The 20,844-nt window shown below is 43.9% G+C and overlaps 1 protein-coding gene across 1 annotated transcript in view; it reads right to left on the reverse strand.

Annotated features, from left to right (window-relative positions):
- Positions 1-6,805: 6,805 nt before the first annotated feature.
- The window catches only part of ALK (ALK receptor tyrosine kinase), a 516,691-nt gene continuing 502,652 nt past the window's right edge, over positions 6,806-20,844 (reverse strand). Inside the window, exons 24-29 of the mRNA XM_067565381.1 lie at positions 20,244-20,341; positions 14,190-14,282; positions 12,069-12,170; positions 10,359-10,493; positions 9,055-9,145; positions 6,806-7,510 (exon numbers count right to left, since the gene is read on the reverse strand). Coding sequence (XP_067421482.1) covers positions 6,806-7,510; positions 9,055-9,145; positions 10,359-10,493; positions 12,069-12,170; positions 14,190-14,282; positions 20,244-20,341 — 1,224 coding nt within the window. The remainder of the gene's footprint in view (positions 7,511-9,054; positions 9,146-10,358; positions 10,494-12,068; positions 12,171-14,189; positions 14,283-20,243; positions 20,342-20,844) is intronic.

The raw sequence follows: 20,844 nt of genomic DNA on the forward strand, positions 1-20,844 counted from the left end.
GAAACAGGTGTTTTTATATTTTCATGCAGTTTATCATATTGCTGTATGGTATAGAATTGCAAACTGGCAAACATAAAGTTTATACATCACTTAAATTGGTCTCGCATTTTCTCTCCCCTGCCTGTTTTGAGTAGTGCAATATTTGTAATAACTTTCTGGTCTCAACAGTGGCCTAGGCCCTAGAAATTCCTGGTTTTTTTTTTTGGTTTTTTTTTAAATTCAAGATCTGCCTTGATTCAGCAAGTGTGCTCAGGCAGGTCATCTGTCTACTCTTTTAATCTCTAATAAGGCTAATGTTCCTTACCTCAGGTGCTGTGGTTCATGTGTGTGAAGGCGCAGCTACTCCTGGTTCCCACTGTTGGAGGGCCTAGCTTTCCTGTTCTTTATGCCAAAATGGTCAGCAGTGGGATAGTTACTCGCATTGCAGTGTCAAGGTTAAAGCCCAGTGATGAAAATTCAATTTCAACATTAATAGGGGATGGGGCGTTCATACCGTGGAGTCACTGCTTTGTGCTGGCTGCAGACTCTGGCAAACATGATATTAGTTCATGTTTGGACAGCTATTATTTATTTTAAAAAAGCCTAGATTCTGTGCAAGGGGAGCACGTCAAACAGGTTGCAGGTGGCCCACAAGCTGTTCTGTTTGACTCCCTGCTCAAGGGGGGAGGGAGGGGAGGTCACTCTTAGGAGACAGATGTGCCTTAAGACAGAGAGAGGCTGAGATCAAACCTGGCTCTCTCATTTCTAGGCAGGTCACTTGCCCCATTGGCTCCATTTCCCAGTCTGTATAGTTAGAGGATGATATATATTTAACCTTTTCTCAAGCAATAGGAGATCTTCAGGCAGAAGTTCTATAGTAGTATGAGTGTGAATCATTTATCCTAATGGTAGTGAAGAGGAAGGATGGTCATGTGCCACTGGCCTGGGTTGTAGAACTGTGTTCAGTCCAGGCTCTGCAATGGTCTTCACATATGAGGGTGGATGAGTCATTTAACCTTACGGTGTTTCATATCTTTATCTGTCTGGCTATTGTAGCTCTTTCACAATTTTGTCAGTCCTATGTATTTAGATTGTAAATGTTTTAGGGCCCATCACTTCCTATGTGTTTGCACAGCCCCTAGCACAATGGGGCTCCAATATTGGTGGTGGGTCTTAGTAGTGTTAAAGGTATGTATTTAATAGTTAGTAATTTAAAACCTGCTTGCATTGCAAAAACTTGAACCAGAATTTTTTTCCTTTGTGTATTGACCAGGTTTACCTAGACAAAAAACGGTTTGGTGCTGAGCTCTGCCACTGCTATCCATTGTGGTTTCTAACACAAAAACCAAGCAGTTGTAACTCTTGCAAGTGGAAAGAAATCTCATGAACTTTAAAACACATTTCCTTAGCTACATGGCCACTGCATCTAACCTGAAAGGGGATATCACTATTTATTAGCATAGCTTGCTCTTATTTTTAGGTAAGAGTTGAAATATGTAGTTATTTTTACAGCTTAGTGATGGTAATAATTCATCCTGCAAACAAACTGATGCAGGGATTTCAATACACAACCCAACACAGAGTCAGTTTGTCATTTTATTTATCTTCATGCCTTTTGGTTCATTACACTTGTTTACAATACAAATACACCATTCAATACAAAATACTCAATGACCATAATATATTATTAGTATTTGTCTTAATATCCCTGAAGTGCATAGGCCCTTCCTTTATAAATAGTGTTGCATAAGCTGCTGTACATGTGACAGACACTCTAATGAAACATTGTTACAGACAGGAAAAGCTGGATGCAGATAATTTAGACACTTTGGAGTGTGGGGCAAGCAATGTGTGATGTCTTTACAGAGATAAAAGCATATTTTATGCTAAACTTTTTCAAGGTTTTTATCAAGATGATGGCAGTACGTCTGGCCAGGCTTGCAAAATTAAACTCTTCTTACATACAATAGACTTATCCTATCATGCATTGTAGAAATGAGACCACTGAAGCTTTTGCCACAAAGCGTCACCTTTAGCAAACACAGCACTACTTTACAGGTATAGGGAGCTGAAGACACCACCCTTTCTAATGAACCAGTGAAATGAATAGTCAGCTATAGCAAACTAACAAACTCAAGTAAACTTGCCGATGAGCTGCATCCGAGTCCTAGCTCTCTCTCAGCGCCAGCAGGCAGTGGAACAAGTTAACCTCAGATGGAGGCCCTCACACTGCACTAGCCACTTCCTTTCCCTTGTAATTCACCTGGCAGCTGCCTTGACCTGAAAATCTGATGAGGTACAGTGTGGGGGAGGGAGAGGAACAGGTCCTGGTGGGAGACATGGGGCAAAGGGAAGGCTGACCTTACCTCCAGCAGCTACACACTCTCACAGCTCAGCTCCCACCTACAATCTACTTAAGTTCAACGAGAAACGGCTCTTTCCCATGGATAGTCCACGTGGAAATTAACCAGTTTGTGTTAACTAAGTCAGAGCTGTAGGACATTGATTTTTTTTTCCCTGATCAGATGTGTCGTATTACATGCTGTAAAGCTGCCCTCATTTCACTGTAGCACAAAGAAGGCTACGTAGAATATCCAAAGACATTTACAATGGGATGGTTTAAAATAAGAATCACCAGGCCTAAAATATGTTAGTATTCCCCCCATTTTGGAATTACGTACATGAGCATTTTATTTATATAAGTGTTACTCTGTCACATTGACTTTTAAAATTTCTCTCTGGACAAACAAGTTCGTAAGAAGGTTAAAATAGGTTCTAAGCTGGGATTCCCTGCAGACCTGCTGTGTCAGTCATGAGCTCATATGATCAGGAGTGTAAAACAGCAAGCTTGAAGCAAGCCCTCAATCTCCGGCGCTACATACAACCCTGTCCCCCCAAATACACTAGTGGGACAGGTCTGCTTTTGTTAGTGGTGTACGACTGGACTGACTTCAGTGAAAATAGGGTGGAATTACACTGATCCTACAGCATTTTGGCTTCTGAACACTCAAGGCTTCAGAGCCTTAAAGGGAGGGTTTTTTTTGGGGGGGGGGAGGGGGGGTTCTAAAATAAAAGATTTCTTTGAAAAACTAGAATGCCACGACCCTTCAGATACTAAGTTCTCCTGATGCTGTTTTTCACCCCCTTTCTCAAGCTGTGTTCTGCTAACTTCATCCCTGCTCCCTTTGTAGTTTTATGTGGAAACAAAAGCAACGACCCGTCCTTCTCACTCAGCGCATCTGCTTGGCCTGTCTTTAGGAAAGAACGTGTTATGCATGTCTTGTTCATCTCTTTTTCCCTGTCTGACCTGATTGCTACAGATCATTTCACAAAGCCAGCAGCTTTCAACCCTGTTAGACACGACTATTAGCATAAAAAAAATTAAAGTGAACACGCAATGTGCAGTACTGAGAGCGTGATGTGCCATTCTAGCCACAGAGCAAATAGGCAGCAGCAGGGAGGAGTTTCCTTTCATTGCTCCACTGCTGGGGGGTAGTGTGGTGGGATAGATGCCTCAGGCCCTAAGCCTACAACTACATTGTCAATAGGACTACTCAGAAACTTAAAATTAAGTAACAGGCTTAAAAGTGTGCATGCAACTCTCTCTGTCTTTGTGGGGGGAGAGGCATAGATGTAGCATAGGGCAGAATGTGGCCCACAGTGCTCAGCTACAGTCAGTATACTGAACTGCCCAAGAAGATGGCTCCCAAATAACATGATATGGTAAATGCCATTATAGTAAGTGGAACAGAGAAATGGGGCAGAGTGCCCACAAGTTTTTGCTAAACTGGGGAAGGGCAGCACAAATGGGCTTCTAGTGGTGGTGTAACAATCATTTGGGGGGGGCTGAGATGTGTTACATTGTATATTAGAAATAGGCCACTAAATATGCTTCACTCTTTTGAATTCCAGCAGTATGTCAGGACTGGGTTTGAAGCTGAATTCAGACCTATGACTGTGGTTCCATGTCTACACTGGAGCCAAAAACCTAAAGGTGTTCATTTCTGATCATGTTTTGTAGGTGGCTGAAACATGATGCAAGCGCATGGAAACCTCATGAAAAATGCTGACTCAGATTTATGCCATTCAGGCCAAAAAATCTCATGAGATCAACTTGCTCAACACCATTCAACCTCAGTCCTATATCTAGCCCTGATTCAACAAGCCCCAACTCCTGCAACCTAAGGCCAGTGTCCATCTGAACACCACTGTCCTAGCCCACAGCACTTTGCACAGAGTCGCTCAAGATGAAGTTTTTGTTAGAACTAGCTGAGGGTTGTGCCTCGAAGATCTGTCTCGCCAAGTATGGTAGATGAAAAACTGGTCAGCAAATCTGAATTACAATTCTCCATTGAGCAAAACATGCTACTTATGTGGGCCAGCAGTAAATGGTAATAATGGTTTTAGCGCCTCCAGCTTTTACTGCGCTCATTGCGAGACTCACATATTAGAGCTGCACACCACAAGTGAGAGGACGAAACGAAATCAGTATGTTGCTTTGCACACCTTGTGAAGGGGGGAAAAACTATCCAGGCATCTGTTCATTTTTCTCTGCTAATGCTCTAGAGCAGCTTTTTGTTTAAATGCCACGTTTACCAGAAGCACCTGGAAAAACATCAGGAAATGTGGTGGTGCAGAGTCAGGCAGTCCCAGGGCTGTGGAGGATCAATATGCTTGAAACTGACAGTCAGTGTATTAAAATTTCAGCTATGCTTCTGTAAGAACCTACAACTTGTACTTGTACTACAACTTAAAGTACTAGGTTCTGCCATCAGCTATACATGCTGGCAGAGCAGTAAAAACTCAGAGCTGTTTCTTGCCGTGAAGCATGTCAGAGAAAGCACAAAGCACAGTGTTGCCTTAGGATCTGTTTGAGCTGGCCCCTTTTTGACGAAGGAAAAGCAAGCTGAACTGACTAAAGAAAATTTCAGTTTCACATGGATAATATTACAGTGCACGCAGCCTTGATGGTACAATGTAAAGCTCCATCATTGCTCTCCCACTGGATGCACTGTCTTTCCTGAGACAGTAGAAGTGTTCTTCACTTCCTGTAGTAGCAAGAATGAAAGCAACCGTCCTAAGCTAGATGAAATGCCCTGGTCCAGTGTTTGTGAGCAAGTCACTCCTCTAGTGGGCTGGTCCACAAAGCGGATTAGCCACCCTAATACATTTATAGCTCACAAATAGCCTTTTAGTTCAAGTGGATGAGGCCTCTGTATTTTCAACAGAAGGTCTTGACGTCTCTTCCCCTTCCTCCTCCCCCCGCAACTACAGCTATGAAGGCCATGCAGCCATAATATGTGACATAGCAGTAGCGGATGAGTGAAGTCCTAAGCACCCATGGAATCATTACATTTCACAGCTTAGACCCGCTAACAATTTCAACATTACTCTAAGACTTCAACATCATTTAGCAGGAGGGTTGGGGGGAGGCAGAGAAGGGAGAGCTTCAGTGCACCTGTACTTTTGGGGGGCTCAGGTCTCAGATTTGGATTCTTTTCTGACATCCCAAAACTTGTGGTGTTTCAATCTGGGGTTCTGGTGTGTTTCCTTAGAGAGTTTACTGCAATGTTTGGATTCAGGGGTGAAAGCTGAACCGCACCCCCACAGATCTTTAACTTCTTGGCTTCAGACCCATTGCTTCTATATTCCTTTGCTGCTGCTCCAATAGACCCATTTCTATGGAAATAGGCACCATATTGTTTTAGCTCCAGCAGCTCCTTGGGAGTGGCGTATATTGTAAATGATTAATGTACATCTTTACAATTGAATTCAATTCTTATACATATATTGTAACAACACATGCTTCCTGCACAAGGGCTACAGAATGCAGCTTTGGTTTTTTTTAACTAACCAGCATACAATAATTCTGTTATAAACCCCTGAAATGCAGACACTGCTGAGACTCCAGATTGGAGTACAAAGTCAAGTCTTCTGCCTTTTGTTAGGACCTTTTAGCCCTTTGAGCAATACTGGTGCTGTCTCATTGTAAAGGCCTTTTTTAGAAACTGCTCGCTCACACAAATCTGGGCCTGTAAAACGGCACCTGCATTCCACTGAGCAACAGTTAAGCTCCTGTAGAAAATGATACTTCCTTTCTGTAGCACAGAAATAATTTAAAAGGAATTTTAATGCAGTCTTGGCTTTCGTTCTGCAAAAAATATAAACCAGCCTCCTTTTGCACTTCATGCTCTTCCTCTGCAGTTAGTTAACTTCCCATCTTGCTCACAAACCATACAGTATGACTGGAATCTTTCCATTGCCCTGCCAATGATACCATAATTACCATGGGCTCCAGGCTACACTACAGCTGTAATGCAACATGGGAATGTTCCGTGGTGTCTCCATTAAAAGAGGCTTTATCCTTTTTGCTTTGAATAAATGGTGCTTTCCCAGCCCACCTCAAACGTCTGCCATCCATAGGGGATGGCCAAGTGTCCCATTCCACAGCAGCCTACAGTGTGGCAAGAAAACCCCCAAACATGAAACACTGAGGCAGTGAATCCTGACCTTACATTTAAGCAGCGCGTACACAAGTGAAAAGCTCACAGGGAAGGGCACGACACGACAATGACCATGCATATATGTTTATGCAACTGAAAGCTGGGCCTTGCAGTCCACATTACTAGTCCCCCGTTTTTATAGTAGTGGTAGAAGCTCTGATGAGTTGAAGCTTCTTGGATTATCTGAAAACACAGCTTCAAAGGGTGGCACGTTAGAGCAAGTTGGCACATAATGAAAGCGCTGTCTGCTCTCTCGGATGACACAGACATACTCTCCAAGCTCGAGAGCCACACAGAATGAGAGTCAAGAGTGTAGAGCGCTCTCAAGGCCCCTGCTGGGCTACGTGGCTCTTGTTTCTAAGGACAGGGTCCTCGTAATTGCTAGCACAAGGTGGGGCAGAGGCTTCCAGTGGTAAGCCCTGCTGTTGGTATCCATAGTTGACATTCCCACAGGGGAAGTGGCGGAGCCTAAAGAGAGGCACTTCCTTCATGCTGGCTGTTAGTGAAGATGGTTCTAAGAGCAGGGAGGAGCCTGGTAGCCTGCTAGTCACAACACCAGGCCCTCCAGTACAGTTTCCTTGGTGCCCCAAATTCTCCCTCTCGGACACCTCTTTCTCCAGCAGAGAATTGTTTTTGATGACAGGTTTCTCTGCAAACCAGGAGCCATAGGTTGGATTCCAGAGATTGGTGGGCTTATTTCTGGACCCCCTGCCTTTTTGAAGCTCAGAAGCTGGGTTGGATTGTGCATATGCCATATTGATGTGTCCCCCTTCCAGGGTTGGTCGCACATTAACAGGGACTGGAGGCTTGGAGGCTGCCACTTTTGCCAAAGGTTTTACAGCTACAACGGTTGAGGGCAGAGGGGGTGGAGAAGGCAGGGCCTGCTTGTCACCCTCTCTCTCTTGGTGTGGGGAGACCAACAGAGGAGGGATTGCTTTGGGGTCTTCTGGGCGCATTGGAACCTTCTCCTCCTCCTCAATGGCTGGACCATATTCCACAGGCAAAGCAGTGTTGATGACATCAGGATCCTACAGGGGAGAACAATGAGACTCTTTCAAACTCTGTTGTCACTACTGATGGCATCATCGCCAATTGCCTCCTGGTTGTAATAATTGTCCTATATTCATAGAGCACCTTTTGCCACAGGGGAGCCTCAATGTTATAAAAGGAATCTCAGGGACCTGTAGCTATTTCTGGGGTGGACCGTGACAGCTTTTTTAGCAGTGCAGCGAAATGCTGCACAGTAGTTTGGTTTAGTGCAGAAGAATTCCCATGTCCAATTGAACCTGCAAGGAGAATGTTGGGATGGTACAGATTGCAACACAGAGTTAATAAAATTCCCTTGTAATGCAGATGCAGCTACAGCTGTGAAAACGTTGCAGGACTGTGGTGTGGGGACGGTTAGGCATACAGGATAACAATTTCAAAAGCACCTAAGTCCCTTAGAAGCCTACGTCTCAGTGGAGATGGGCTCCTGAATAATTTAGGCACTTCAGTGGGACTTAGGCACTTTTGAAAATGTTACCCAGAAAGCTGTAGAAGTGTGGGTAGCTTGTCAACCACTTATTATTAACAAGCACCATAGAAAACACCGGGGTTAGCACCTCCTTCTGAGGTGCTCAAAGCACCTTTCAGCCATTAATGGATTAAACACCCGACAGGTAGGTCAGTACCAGCCTTATTTTACACCTGGGGAAACTGACCCGCAAAGTGGTGAAATGACATGCTGTCTGGCCTTGTGCAAGTCTGTGCCAAAGCTTGCACGGCAACAGTTTCTTGACTGCTTCATTCACTAGGCTACTAGACTAGACGAGCTGGGTTAATGAGCTGTCTGCTAAAAAGGGAAATCAAATTCAGGCCAGGAGACCCTCCTCTGCCTGACCTTAGAGCTCCTATGGCATTACAGTCCCCAGTTGTCTTCTCCAAACTGGCCAGGTCTGAGGCCTTAAAACGCATGAGGCTAGAGATGGGCCCCAAGATAAGAAACTTAATCTGAATCTAGATCCAGACTGCCCCAAAGTTCATCTCTGCATCCAGTGGTCCAATTCAGCTCCATCTTAGCTCTAGCCAAGAAATTTGGGTTTGGGTCCAAACCTCTCCACAGTTCAAGAGATCTACTGGCACTGATGCGCTGGGTCAGCTCCATCTCTGCTCAGTACTGGACAAAGTCTTAAGGGTTAAAAATGTGCAAAGTGGCTCTTATCTGTCAATCCCTTTGTAGAGAAGAAAGGAATACAATTGCTAGAGTACAACCTGCTGGACTGGCTCAGGCCTTTGGCCTGCTGGACAACTGTACCTTTATGCAGAAGCAGCAATCACAGAGTTGCTATACCAATGTACGACCTCTCCTCCTGTGGGGTGTGTGCATGGGCAGTGAGGTTTACCCTCTCTTTGGGCAGAAAGACGGAAAAGTGTGTATCTGAAGGGCAGGGAGGATCCATCACCTCCAGTTTACTACATGACACTATTTCAGGCTAACACAACATAGATGTTTCGAGCTCACTGCAGCAGTGCAGTACTGCCCACTGGCTGTCTTATGCTGCAAGATGAAAGAAGGAATAAACACTGATACCTGAGTGCAGTATTCAATCCTCTCCAGTATTATGGCAAAGTTTGGCCTGTCTTCAGGCTGGTGCTGCCAGCACTGGGTCATTATACGATAGCTACAACAGCAGCAGGGGCGAGGATCATGAAAAGCAGGAAGGAAAAAGGCAGATTATTTTGGTAGTTAAGGACCTTCAGTTCACCACAGTCCAGAGACCACAGTACCCACCAGTCCCCCAGGCGTTTATTGTCACTTTTCACAATCAATTAAAAAAATCCATCCTGCTGTGGGTTCAAGTGTAGGGTCCTATATTATTATCCAACTGCATGTAGCTAGCAGTGCAAATCAAGGGCCAAATATACTCTTGGTTAGATATGGGGAAGACCTAACAAAGTGACGCTTTCCATCCAATTCCCCCTCCTTCCCACACACTGTAACCATTATGTCTGGTATTGGGAATAAAAAGCTACCTCTGTGGAGAGGGAAGCTGCTCCAGCTCCCACTTAGAAATCAAATGGATAAGAATGGGGCGGGGGGGGGGGGTATGGATTCATAGACGTGGGCTGGGAATTGCCACACGGATGTCTTATGAGGAGGCTCTTCTACCATACATCCGTCTTTGAAAATATTTCTCCCAAACCACAATGTTCTCTTTCCACACAGACTTGGATGGGCCACTCAGAGGAAGTCAGGATTTACCCAGTGTTGTCATACACCGCCCCTGATGGCTGATCAGGACAGTATCGCCTTGAGAACCTAAACTGGAAGCCATGCTGCAGTGCAAGAGATCTAGTGCTAACGCTCTGCTACCTTTCATTCCAAATGGTCCCCACACTACTGAACTGATTTGCAAAGGCACTGCATATTTGAAAATCAGGCCATCCATGGAGTGCTTCACCTGGCATTGAAATGCAGCCACCTGTGGGGTGGGAGCTAGCAACACCGCAGAAAAATGTCCTACTCCCAACTGAAATCACACATGGAATGTTCTGTAGGTAGGTTAGACTAGAATTCACTGAGCCAAGGTTTTGCTACGTGTGAGCAAGACTACAAAGCTTTAATGGCCACAAGTGACCAGGAATTGCAATTTTACCTCTCATCTGAAAGCTATTGAGAGCTATTGACACTTTTTAACACACTAGCCAATAGGCAGCACTTCCCAAGAAGGCACTGACTGATAACCTAAAAGGGCTGACAGATAACGTTACCAGTAGGAAAAAAGTCTCTGGAACTTGAGTTCATTAAGGAAGGTCATTAAATATATGGTAATAAAGCTAATAATCTTCTGCCCAGAGCAGAGTGTTCATGCACAAAATGAGTTAGTCTCCTACACAGGGCCCGGGCAGTTTTTGGGTGGATCCATCCTTCCTCCGTTTGTTACGAAGTCTAGAACCTCCTGGTTACTTTTGCTAGGGTAAGGCATGTATCCAAGAGAGCATATCTCCCACAGCAACACACCAAAGGACCTAGACACAGGTAAGAAGGAAAGAAGGGTAAGGACACAGGCACACAACAGTATTGTAATTCAAGGGTTATACACTTACAGCCAGTAAAACCTGTATTTGCTTTGTACAACCCACAGTCAATCAATCTGCAGCACTCTCAGCTGCAGGAGACCATTAAAACAAAGAGACTGATGTAAAAGAAGGGCTGGATGACTTTATGGGCATCAATAACAACAGTTATTAAGCAAGCCAAGACAGTGATGTGGGTAACTAAGTGTCAAGCTTCAGAGTGCAAGTACACTGATTGCCCAGCAGTGTCAGGAAATAATCACACATACTTGCTGTCTAACATGGGATACTTGGGTATAACAAGTGTGTTCTTGGGGGGGGGGGGGGGGGGGGGGGGGGGGGGGGGGATTTGCCATCTTTTGAGGCACTGGGTATTAGCCACTACAGGAGACAGGCCTGTGGCTTGATCCTTTATGGAAAATCCTGAGCTCCTGAATAAGTAACAATTCACTTTACTCTTGTAAGATTATACAAGTGACCTCTGGCTGCAGAGTCTTAGCCCCATATGTTTCAGGGAATTCAAATTAGAATATTCCCTGGGTTACACACAAGCATTGGTCTCTGAGGTTGGGCATGTAACACTCTGGGGACTGAAAATACAACCTCCTCGGCATTCATTTGACTGGCAGGTTGGAAAATGCCAACATTTTATGGGTTAAACACTGCAGTGTGGTTGGGAACAGTATAAAACAGCCCAACATCACCACTTCGGTGCTGACAGACAGCAAACAATTCTACTGTGTCCTTGGGAGGATTTAACTGGCTCCATCAGCTGGAAAACAGGCTCTGTACTGTGGTGATGCAGCTGGTGAACATTAGTACTGGTGGCTTCCCAGCTGCCTCCTCGTCCCAACCCTCTCTCCTGCACTCCTGGTTTCCTGACCCGGCTTTGCCTGAGTGATTCTTTCCCAGTCAGCAGTATCCCTGCTCTGTCAACACTGGCTCTCTGCGTCCTGACACTAGGGACTGCCAGCCATGGCAGCGTGAGCAGGGCCAAGCTCAGACACAAACACTACAAGTGACTGCTCAAGACACCACACTTTTGGGGGCCATCCACAATCTTTCACTGACTCGGCAATCCACAGGCCAGCCCAATCTCCCGCTGGCACCTGAAAACACACTGCTTAATGTGCTGCTTTGAGCCAAGAGGAGGTGGCAATTTATGGTGTGTTTCCACTTGTGCCTCTGACACTGGCTGTGTCTGACCATGCCACTGAAAGATGGTTTGTTCCTACAGAGAGACTAGGCTACTTTTCAATAGCATACAGCTGACACCTTCCTTCCCTGATCACCAATTCATATGGCATCTAAACCAGATCCACTGCCCCCAGGAGAGAGCCTTCACTTTGCAAGGAGCTGGGTATTCTGCTGCCTCATCCCCTCTACTAGATCCCTTGCTTTCAAAGCTCCATCTCTTCTTTATGGGGGGGGGGAGTGGGAGTGGGGGGTGGGGAGGGGGGGAAGAAGGATGGAACATGTTCCTTTTAAAATGTGAAGTAGAAACAGATCAAGAAAAATGAAACCCACCATGTATCAGTTTTGGATGTAAATATCCCTTCCATAAAGGCTTCGGGTGGCATCCATTTGACTGGCAGCATTGCACACCCCCCCTTTCGATAATAGCTGGCCCTGCAGAGGAAAAACAAAATGAACAGTCAGGTCAGGATTCAGAAAGAAAGTGTAATATTTCTCTAATTAAAGGATTATGGTTACCAGCCTGGGGCTGGCTCATTTAGTAAAGAGCTTAAATTAGGGCTTCTCTTACAGACAAAGCAGCATGGCAGAGATTATACTGAGAAGCTCTTTTTCTATTCATAGAAACTGTGGGAACAGGCATTTAATGTAGGGACAGTGCTGTACTGTCCCTCACATTGTGTCTGATCCCACAACCTGTGAGTAATCCTTCCCCATGTGGATAGTCCCACTGAAATCAATGGAATTACTTACATGAGTAAGAGCCACAGAGCAAAACCTTCCTCTCTGGAAAAGCCTTTTCACCATAGCAGGAATGACATTTCACAGCATTGACACCCACATCTACTTAAACACCCCCCTCAAAAATAATAAAAACCTGTAACAAACAAATCAACCCAACCACCAGGTCAGACTGGCAGAGACCTTCGGGGTCTTTCACCTTTCTCTGCAGCCTGGGGCATGAGTCACTTGCAAGTTTAAACTAAAGTACATGGTGGATTTTCTGTAACTTGAAGTCTTTAAATCATGATTTGAGGACTTCAGTAACTCAGCCAGAGGTCAGGAGTCTGTTACAGCAGTGGGTGGGTGAGGTTCTGTGGCCTGTGATGTGCAGGAGGTCAGACTAGATGATCATGATGGTCCCTTCTGGCCTTAAAGTTTATGAGTCTATGAGAATACATCAAGCAGCATCCTTAGCATGATAAGGGAGAAAAGTTCACATGACGTCCACTAGGGATTTTGTGTTATCATCAATTTTATGTAGATAGTACCCAGACACTACAGTGATGGCTGGCAGTATAACATCCTAACAATGTTAGCTAGCTATCAGGCCCTTCGTCAATATCATTTAAAATTAAACCCATCAAGATCAAACCCTGGTACTGGTAGGCACAGATGGGAGTTTATGCAGGCAAGCTACGTGTGTGTGTGCAAAGTGTGCAAAGTGTATGTCTGTGCATGGAAAGGTATGTACATTTCACAGGCTCCTTTGAAAATTAAGTCCTAGGGTAAAGGGCACTAGCACTTAGTTCTGCCAAGTGTGTATGTGTGACAGATGCTGTTTTGCCATATCAGAGTCCTCTTGCATTGCAGGGCTTCATGGTAGTAGGATCTTTTTTGGTAATACAATACCAACAGCTCAGATGCACTGACATCTCTAAGGGAGTGCTACATTCACATCTCCTCAGGCTGTGATCTTTGCAGAAGGCCTGCTCAGTACTTGCATGACCCCTTAACAGAAAAAAACCCAAGCTACTGTAAGAAATTGTGTTGGTAATTCAGTAAGTGGCATTCTTTGTACTGAGTCAGGAGTGAACCAATTCTCCAGCACAATGTTAGGAGGTGCTGTGCTGTTGAAGGTGCTCAGTTGCAGATGAGACATAAACTGAGGTCCTGACCACTTGTGATCATTAAAGATTTCCTGGCACTTCTTGCAAGCGCAGTCGTTAACCCTAGCGGCCTGGCTAAATTCCAGTTCGGGTAATTACAGTCTCCTGATCTTTCCTCCTTTATATGCAGTCAATTGAGGAGATTTATTGATGACAAAAATGGAAAGCAACAGGGTCAATATGAAGGAGGAGGGAGATTAAACTCAAAGTGATTTGGAGCCATAGAAGAAAAGGGCATATCAATGACTTATGCCTCTTAGTGCTGAGAAAGTGAAAGGAAAAGAACTAAGGATGGAATCCAAGAGAAGGGGGAAGGTTTCTCTGGCCATGTGGAAAACTACCCAGGAGAAGGCTCTATGGAAGCAGTGAGCAGCCTTCAACGCACTGTTGACCCATAGCATGAAAGCAAACAATAGCATCAGTCAGGGAGTCATATGGGAAGGATTTCAGCAATATCCCTTTACTGGGGTTAAACAGAGCAGCACATGATGATACTTAACAAGGCACATAATCCCCGGTTCTGGTACATTTCTGCCTGGTGACATCCTAGACTGAGTTCTATTACCTGTATATGTCCCGGGCCATTCCAAAGTCTCCAATTTTAGCTACTCTCCCAGGCCCTTGACAAGTAAGTAGACAGTTCCTGGCAGCAATGTCCCTGTGAGAGAGAGAGAGAAAAGAAAAGAGACAGAAAGAGGGAGAGCGAAAAGAAAAAAATCATTTAACTTTTCAACAGTTTTGCAGACAAAGGAAATGGCAAGAAATGAAAATGGCCTGCTTTTCTGTGGGGCTGAGACCCTCAAATCCCAGTGAAGTCAATATCTGCGGATAACAAGCCATGCCCTTTTTTTTTTCAATAGAAACCTTTTAATTTAAACATTTAATTTGCTATTTGTAATAATTCTTTAATGCCTTTTATTTGCACAGATGGATTACGCAGTATGGTAGGGGCCTCCTGCCAGCACTCTCTCCCTTCAAGTATTGTTGAGACTCTACAAAGTTGGCAGTAAAAGGTCTGAGTTAGACAATCCACCTCTTCCAATAACACTGTCCCAATCATGAATACTGCCCCTATGCCGTGCACATCTTAGTCACCTCTGTGCCAGAGGCAGACAGAATGGTCAGTGCTACATGGAAAATGCTCAAGCCTGCATCTCAGAAACTAGACATAGACCTGAACCAAACCCTGAATCCAGGCTCTTGTCTTGAACTCTCTCACCCATCTCTAATGAGCTGAACTAAAACCCTGGATCTGGGGATAGATCCATTATGGGTTGGTCCCAACTCTACTAGAATGAAAATCAAGAGCATACGTCTGGCAAAATGACCTCAAAGGAGTGAACTAAAAAATGGCAACAAGAAGTTTATGGATCCCCTGCAAAGCCATCCAACTCTGCTGCACATGGCAGCTGAGCTTTTCCAGTGATGGCACCACAGCCATGACTGTTCACCACAGTCATGGAGTGGTGAGAGATAAGGGACAGCAAAAGGAAGAGCACTGATTATCTCTGTATCCCTTAACACCTCAGACTTTGCACCTAGGAGGACCACAAATGTGGCTTTTCTTAACCATGCTTGATGCTAAAAAACTTTCTCATGATTTCCTTAAAACTAGAACTATTGAAGATATTGAAAAGGTGGTAGGAGGGTGTGAAGAATGTGGAAGAAATCTACATTATTTTTTATGAATATTTTGTGTAGCTCTGTTTGAATATTGTGCTGGAGCTTACTGTTTAGAACACTGTGGGTTAATTCTTAATGTAGCTCACAACACATACACCGGAACCTGGCAGTGACTTTAACTCAGCTATTGGTGCCTAATGGACAGTACAATAAATTCACTGCGGGAAGTCTACCTCCAATCTCTCTGGCGAGATGCATAAACCAGACTGACCAGGTTCAGGTGTCCCAGGACAAACAAAGGGACTTTGAAATGAATAAAAGAGTGCCTGAGAACTGCAGAAGAAGGCTGAGGGTCAGACTGACACAGAGGCAGATGCTGCAGGGGTTGCAGACTATCTTATCCAGATGCTGGGGAGCCTGGGTAACATAGGACCTATCTAAACTTTCAAGGAAAGGTTAAGGTTTAGGTCTGATAACATGCGTACAGGCCTTTCATTGTTTGAATCCTTTTCCTCACTTTGTTGTGTTCCTTTGGTTAAATAAAAACTTTGTTTGGAACAAGCTGTTCTCTGTCCCTACACGTTCATACTGGTCACAAGTCCCAAAGAGAAATCTACAGCAGAGGGCAAAACACAGCTGGAGCTGCTAAGGACTCACAGTTGGTGAAAAGGGGACCCTGTCTACGAGTGGTGTGAATGGTGGGATCCCATCCTAAGAGAAGTACAGGTGTTCGGCCTGTCTCTTGGAAGGGTACCCAGAGGGAGACTGAGCAAAGAGTCAAAGATACAGTTCACCCTGGAACCATAACAGAGGGGATTTAAGAAATACTCCTGGAAAGAGAAGCTCTGGGCCTTCAGGTCATCATTCAGTTCTTGAGTTTTGGAAAATGTGGAGACAGTACTGATGTCTAAATCAAATGTCTGAGGTCTGGAAAGGGGACAGGGATAGCTTTGCTTCACCTTGTGGATAGAATCAGGTCCATCTCAAACACCTTACACAATGGGAGCAGTCAGTCACATGGCTCCATTTTTCATTCCAGATCTGAACAGAACCATGGACAGGGGACTATTCTCTTGGGATGGACTTCACCTAAGTAGGGAGGGAAATGGATTTCTAGGATGGAGGCTGGCATAACTGATTAAGAGAGCTTTAAACTAGGCATTTGGGGGAGATGGTTGGGAGATGCTTGGGTAATCTCCGCACTTGATTTTAACAATGAGAGGGAGGAAAATGAAGTAAGAAAGGACACAGCTGTGGGTAGGGGAATGGACATTAAGGGGAAGGGTAGTGTAGACATCAGTCTAATAGGCAATACTGGCGGTAGAATGACTGTGCCAAATTGGGTAAGGAATGTGAGCGAAGCCAAATAGCAAAAATTAAGATGTTTGTACACCAATGTGAGAAGCCTGGGTAATAAAATGGAGGAACTAGAGCTACTGGTGGAGAAAGTGAAACCAGATATTATAGGGATAACAGAAACATGGTGGAATAGTAGTCATGACTGGAGTACAAGTATTGATGGGTATGTGCTGTTTAGGAAAGACAGAAATAAAGGCAAAGATGGTGGAGTAGCATTGTATATCAATTATGAGGTAGACTGTAAAGAAATTAGAAGTGATGGAATAGATAAGACAGAGTCTGTTTGAGGAAAAATCAAGTTGTGGAAGAAAGCTACTAGAGCTTCCCCTAGAATAGTGCTTTGGGTGTGATATAGAGCACTGGAATCTGATTTGGACATGGATAGAGATCTCTTTAATGCTTTTAATGAAGTAAATACTACTGGGAATTGTGTGATTCTGGGGGACTTTAATTTCCTAGCTATAGACGGGAGGACAAATGCTAGTAATAATAACAGGGCCCAGATTTTTCTGGATGTGATAGCTGATGGATTCCTTCACCAAATAGTTACTGAACCAATGAGAGGGGATACCATTTTAGATTTGGTATTGGTGAGTAGTGAGGACCTCATAGAATAACTGGTTGTACGGGACAACCTTGGTTCGAGCGATCATGAGCAATTCAGTTCAGACTAAATGGAAGGATAAACAAAAATAGATCTGTGACTAAGGTCTTTGATTTCAAAAGGGCGAACTTAAAGAAATTAAGGGAATTAATTAGGGAAATGGACTGGACTGAAGAACTCATGGATCTAAAGACAGAGGAGGCTTGAAATTACTTTAAGTCAAAGTTGCAGGAACAATCTGAAACCTGCATCTCAAGGAAGGGGAAAAAATTCATAGGCAAGAGTAGTAGACCAACTGGATGAGCAAGCATCTCAGACAGGTGATTAAGAGAAAGCAGAAAGCCTACAAGGAGTGGAAGATGGGAGGGATCAGCAAGGAAAGCTACCTCTTGGAGGTCAGAACATGTAGGGATAAAGTGAGAAATGCCAAAAGTCAAGAAGAGTGGGACCTTGCAAAGGGAATTAAAACCAATAGTAAAAGGGTTGATAGTCATATAAATAAGAAGAAAACAAAGAAAGAAGAAGTGGGACCTCTAAGCACTGAGGATGGGGTGGAGATTAAGGATAATCTAGGCATGGCCCAATATCTAAACAAATTCTTTGCCTCAGTTTTTAATGAGGCTAACAAAGAGCTTAGGGATAGTGGCAGGGGGGCTAATGGGTTTGAGGATATGGATGTAGAAATTACCACATCCGAAGTAGAAGCCAAACTCAAACTGCTTAATGGGACTAAATCGGGGGACCCGGATAATCTCCATCCAAGAATATTAAAGGAACTGGCATATGAAATTTCAAACCCATCAGCAAGGATTTTTAATGAATCTGTAAACTCAGGGGTTGTACCGTATGATGTGAGAACTGCTAATGTAGTTCCTATTTTAAGAAAGGGAAAAAAGTGATCAGGGTAACTACAGGCCTGTTAGTTTGACCTCAGTAGTATGCAAGGTCTTGGAAAAATTTTTGAAAGAGAAAGTAGATAAGGACATCAAGATTAACGGTAATTGGAACAAAATACAACATGACTTTACAAAAGGTAGATCGTGCCAGACCAAGCTGATCTTATTTTTTTTAGAAGATAACTGCATTCCCTTTCTCTAAAATATCTGTGGATCTAATTTACCTAGATTTCAGTAAGGTATTTGATATGATTTCACATGGGGAATTATTAGTTAAATTGGAAAAGATGGGGATTAATATTAAAATTGAAAGGTGAATAAGAAACTGGTTAAACGGGAGACTACAGAGGGTCATACTGAAAGGTGAACTGTCAGGCTGGAGGGAGGTTACCAGTGGAGTTCCTCAGGGATCGGTCTTGGGACTAATCTTATTTAACCATTTTATTACTTACTTTGGCAGAAAAAGTGGGAATGTGCTAATAAAGTTTGCAGATGACACAAAATTGGGAGGTATTGCCAATATAGAGAAGGATCAGGATATCATACAAGGAGATTTGGATGACCTTGTAAACTGGAGTAATAGAAATAGGATGAAATTTAATAGTGGAAAGTGCAAGGTCATGCATTTAAGGACTAATAACAAGAAATTTTGCTATGAACTGGGATGCATCAGTTCAAAGTGACAGAGGAGAAGAAGAACGTGGGCGTATTGGTTGATAACAGGATGATTAAGAGCTAACAACGTAATGTGGCCGTAAAAAAAGCTAATGCGGTCCAAGGATGCATCAGTCGAGGTATTTCCAGTAGAGATAGGGAGGTGTTAGTACTGTTATACAAGGCACCAGGTGAGACCTCATCTGGAATATTATGTGCAGTTCTGGTCCCCCATGTTTAAGAAAGATTAATTCAAACTGGAACAGGTGCAGAGAAAGGCTACTAGGATGATCTGAGGAATGGAAAACCTGCCTTATGAGAGGAGACTCAAAGAGCTTGGCTTGTTTAGGCTAACCAAAAGAAGATTGAGGGGAGTTGAGGGATAAATACCAGGGAGGGAGAGGAATTATTTAAGTTCAGTGCCAATGTGGACACAAGAACAAATGGCTATAAACTAGCCATCAGGAAGTTTAGACTTGAAATTAGTCGAAAGTTTCTAACTATCAGAGAAGTAAAGTTCTGGAATAGCTTTCCAAGCGGAGCAGTGGGGGCAAAAAACCTAGCTGGTCTCAAGACTGAGCTTGATAAATTTATGGAGGGGATGGTATGATGGGACAGTCTAATTTGGCAATTAACTGATCTTTGACTACCAATGGTAAATATGCCAATGGCCTGTGATGAGATGTTAGATGGGGTGAGTTCTAAGTTACTACAGAGAATTCTTTCTTAGGTGTCTGGCTGGTGAGTCTTGTCCACATATTTAGGATTTAGTTGATCTCCATATTTGGGGTCAGGAAAGAATTTTCCCCCAGGGCAGATTGGCAGAGGCCCTGGGGATTTTTCACTTTCCTCTATAGCAAGGGGCACAGGGCACTTACTGGCAGATTCTCAGTACCTTGAAGTGTTTACACCATGATTTGAGGACTTCAATAACTCCGTCCTAGGTTAGGGGTCTATTACAGGAGTGGGTGAGGTTATGTGGCCTTCGTTGTGCAGGAGGTCAGACTAGATGATCATATTGGTCCCTTCTGACCTTAAAGTCCATGAGTCTATGAGAACCACACTTTAATGTGTGTGTCCGGGGCTGGGGTGAGAAGAGCAAGGAAGAACAGAATTCAAGAATGAACAAAAGGGCAACAATCAAAGCTTGTTGGAGGGAAGGCCTGCAACCTACTGTAACAAAGTCCTCATTGCTTTTGTATAGATGACAAATCAACTGCATGCATGTTGTGGCACTGGGGATAGAGCTCAAGTTCTTTGACACGAAGAATACAGGTCTTCCCCACATGAGATAGAGTCCCTGAGAACTATTAGTCACACTTTTGGCTCTTATCTTCTGAAAACATCCAACCACTAGAGAGCAGTTGTACACAGATATATTCACCATGGAATTACTCATACATGCCCATCAGTATATTACAATGCAATACACGCCCACACATACAAAGGGCAACAGTAAAGAGTCCTAATAGCAAATACTCACCTGTGAATGAAGTGGTTTTCTTCCAAATACTGACAGCCACAAGCAATGTCGCGAGCCACATGTAGCAAGTCCAGCATGCAAAGGGAAGAGGGCTGGCTCTACCAAAAGACAAGATACAAAGTGGGGAAAAAAGCAGAAATGCTGCATGATTCGTCTTCAGAGCTATGAGTCACCACTGAGTTAGGAAAATCTCAATTGAGGGATTGGATCAAATGATAACACAAATATACAAGGGGATGTAAACTCTCTCATACACATCTTTCTAGCTAGCATAAATGGTTCATATTTGGGTAGTTTATGAAAGGAAGGTGCTAGCACCTAATCATACACACAAATCACAGTAATAGAATCCGAATCACTAGATCTGACATCTTACTGTAGTAGGCCATCTCATTCACTTCCCAGCTAGGGCAGGATTACTCTTTACAGTGTGTTCTCCACTGCTTTACCCAGTCTAACTTCAAGTGCACTTATACCACTTCCTTTGGGAGACTATTCCATGGCCTCAGTGTTATCTTTGCTCAATTTCATCCCATTATTCACACTTCCTTAGGTCACCCTAAACAATCAACCCATCCTCTTATACAGTGTCCACATATTA

The sequence above is a fragment of the Emydura macquarii genome, unplaced genomic scaffold (assembly GCF_026122565.2).
Source record: "Emydura macquarii macquarii isolate MOO-44397 ecotype Brisbane River unplaced genomic scaffold, CSIRO-AGI_Emac_v2 contig_2676, whole genome shotgun sequence".
Taxonomy (NCBI): Eukaryota; Metazoa; Chordata; order Testudines; family Chelidae; genus Emydura; species Emydura macquarii.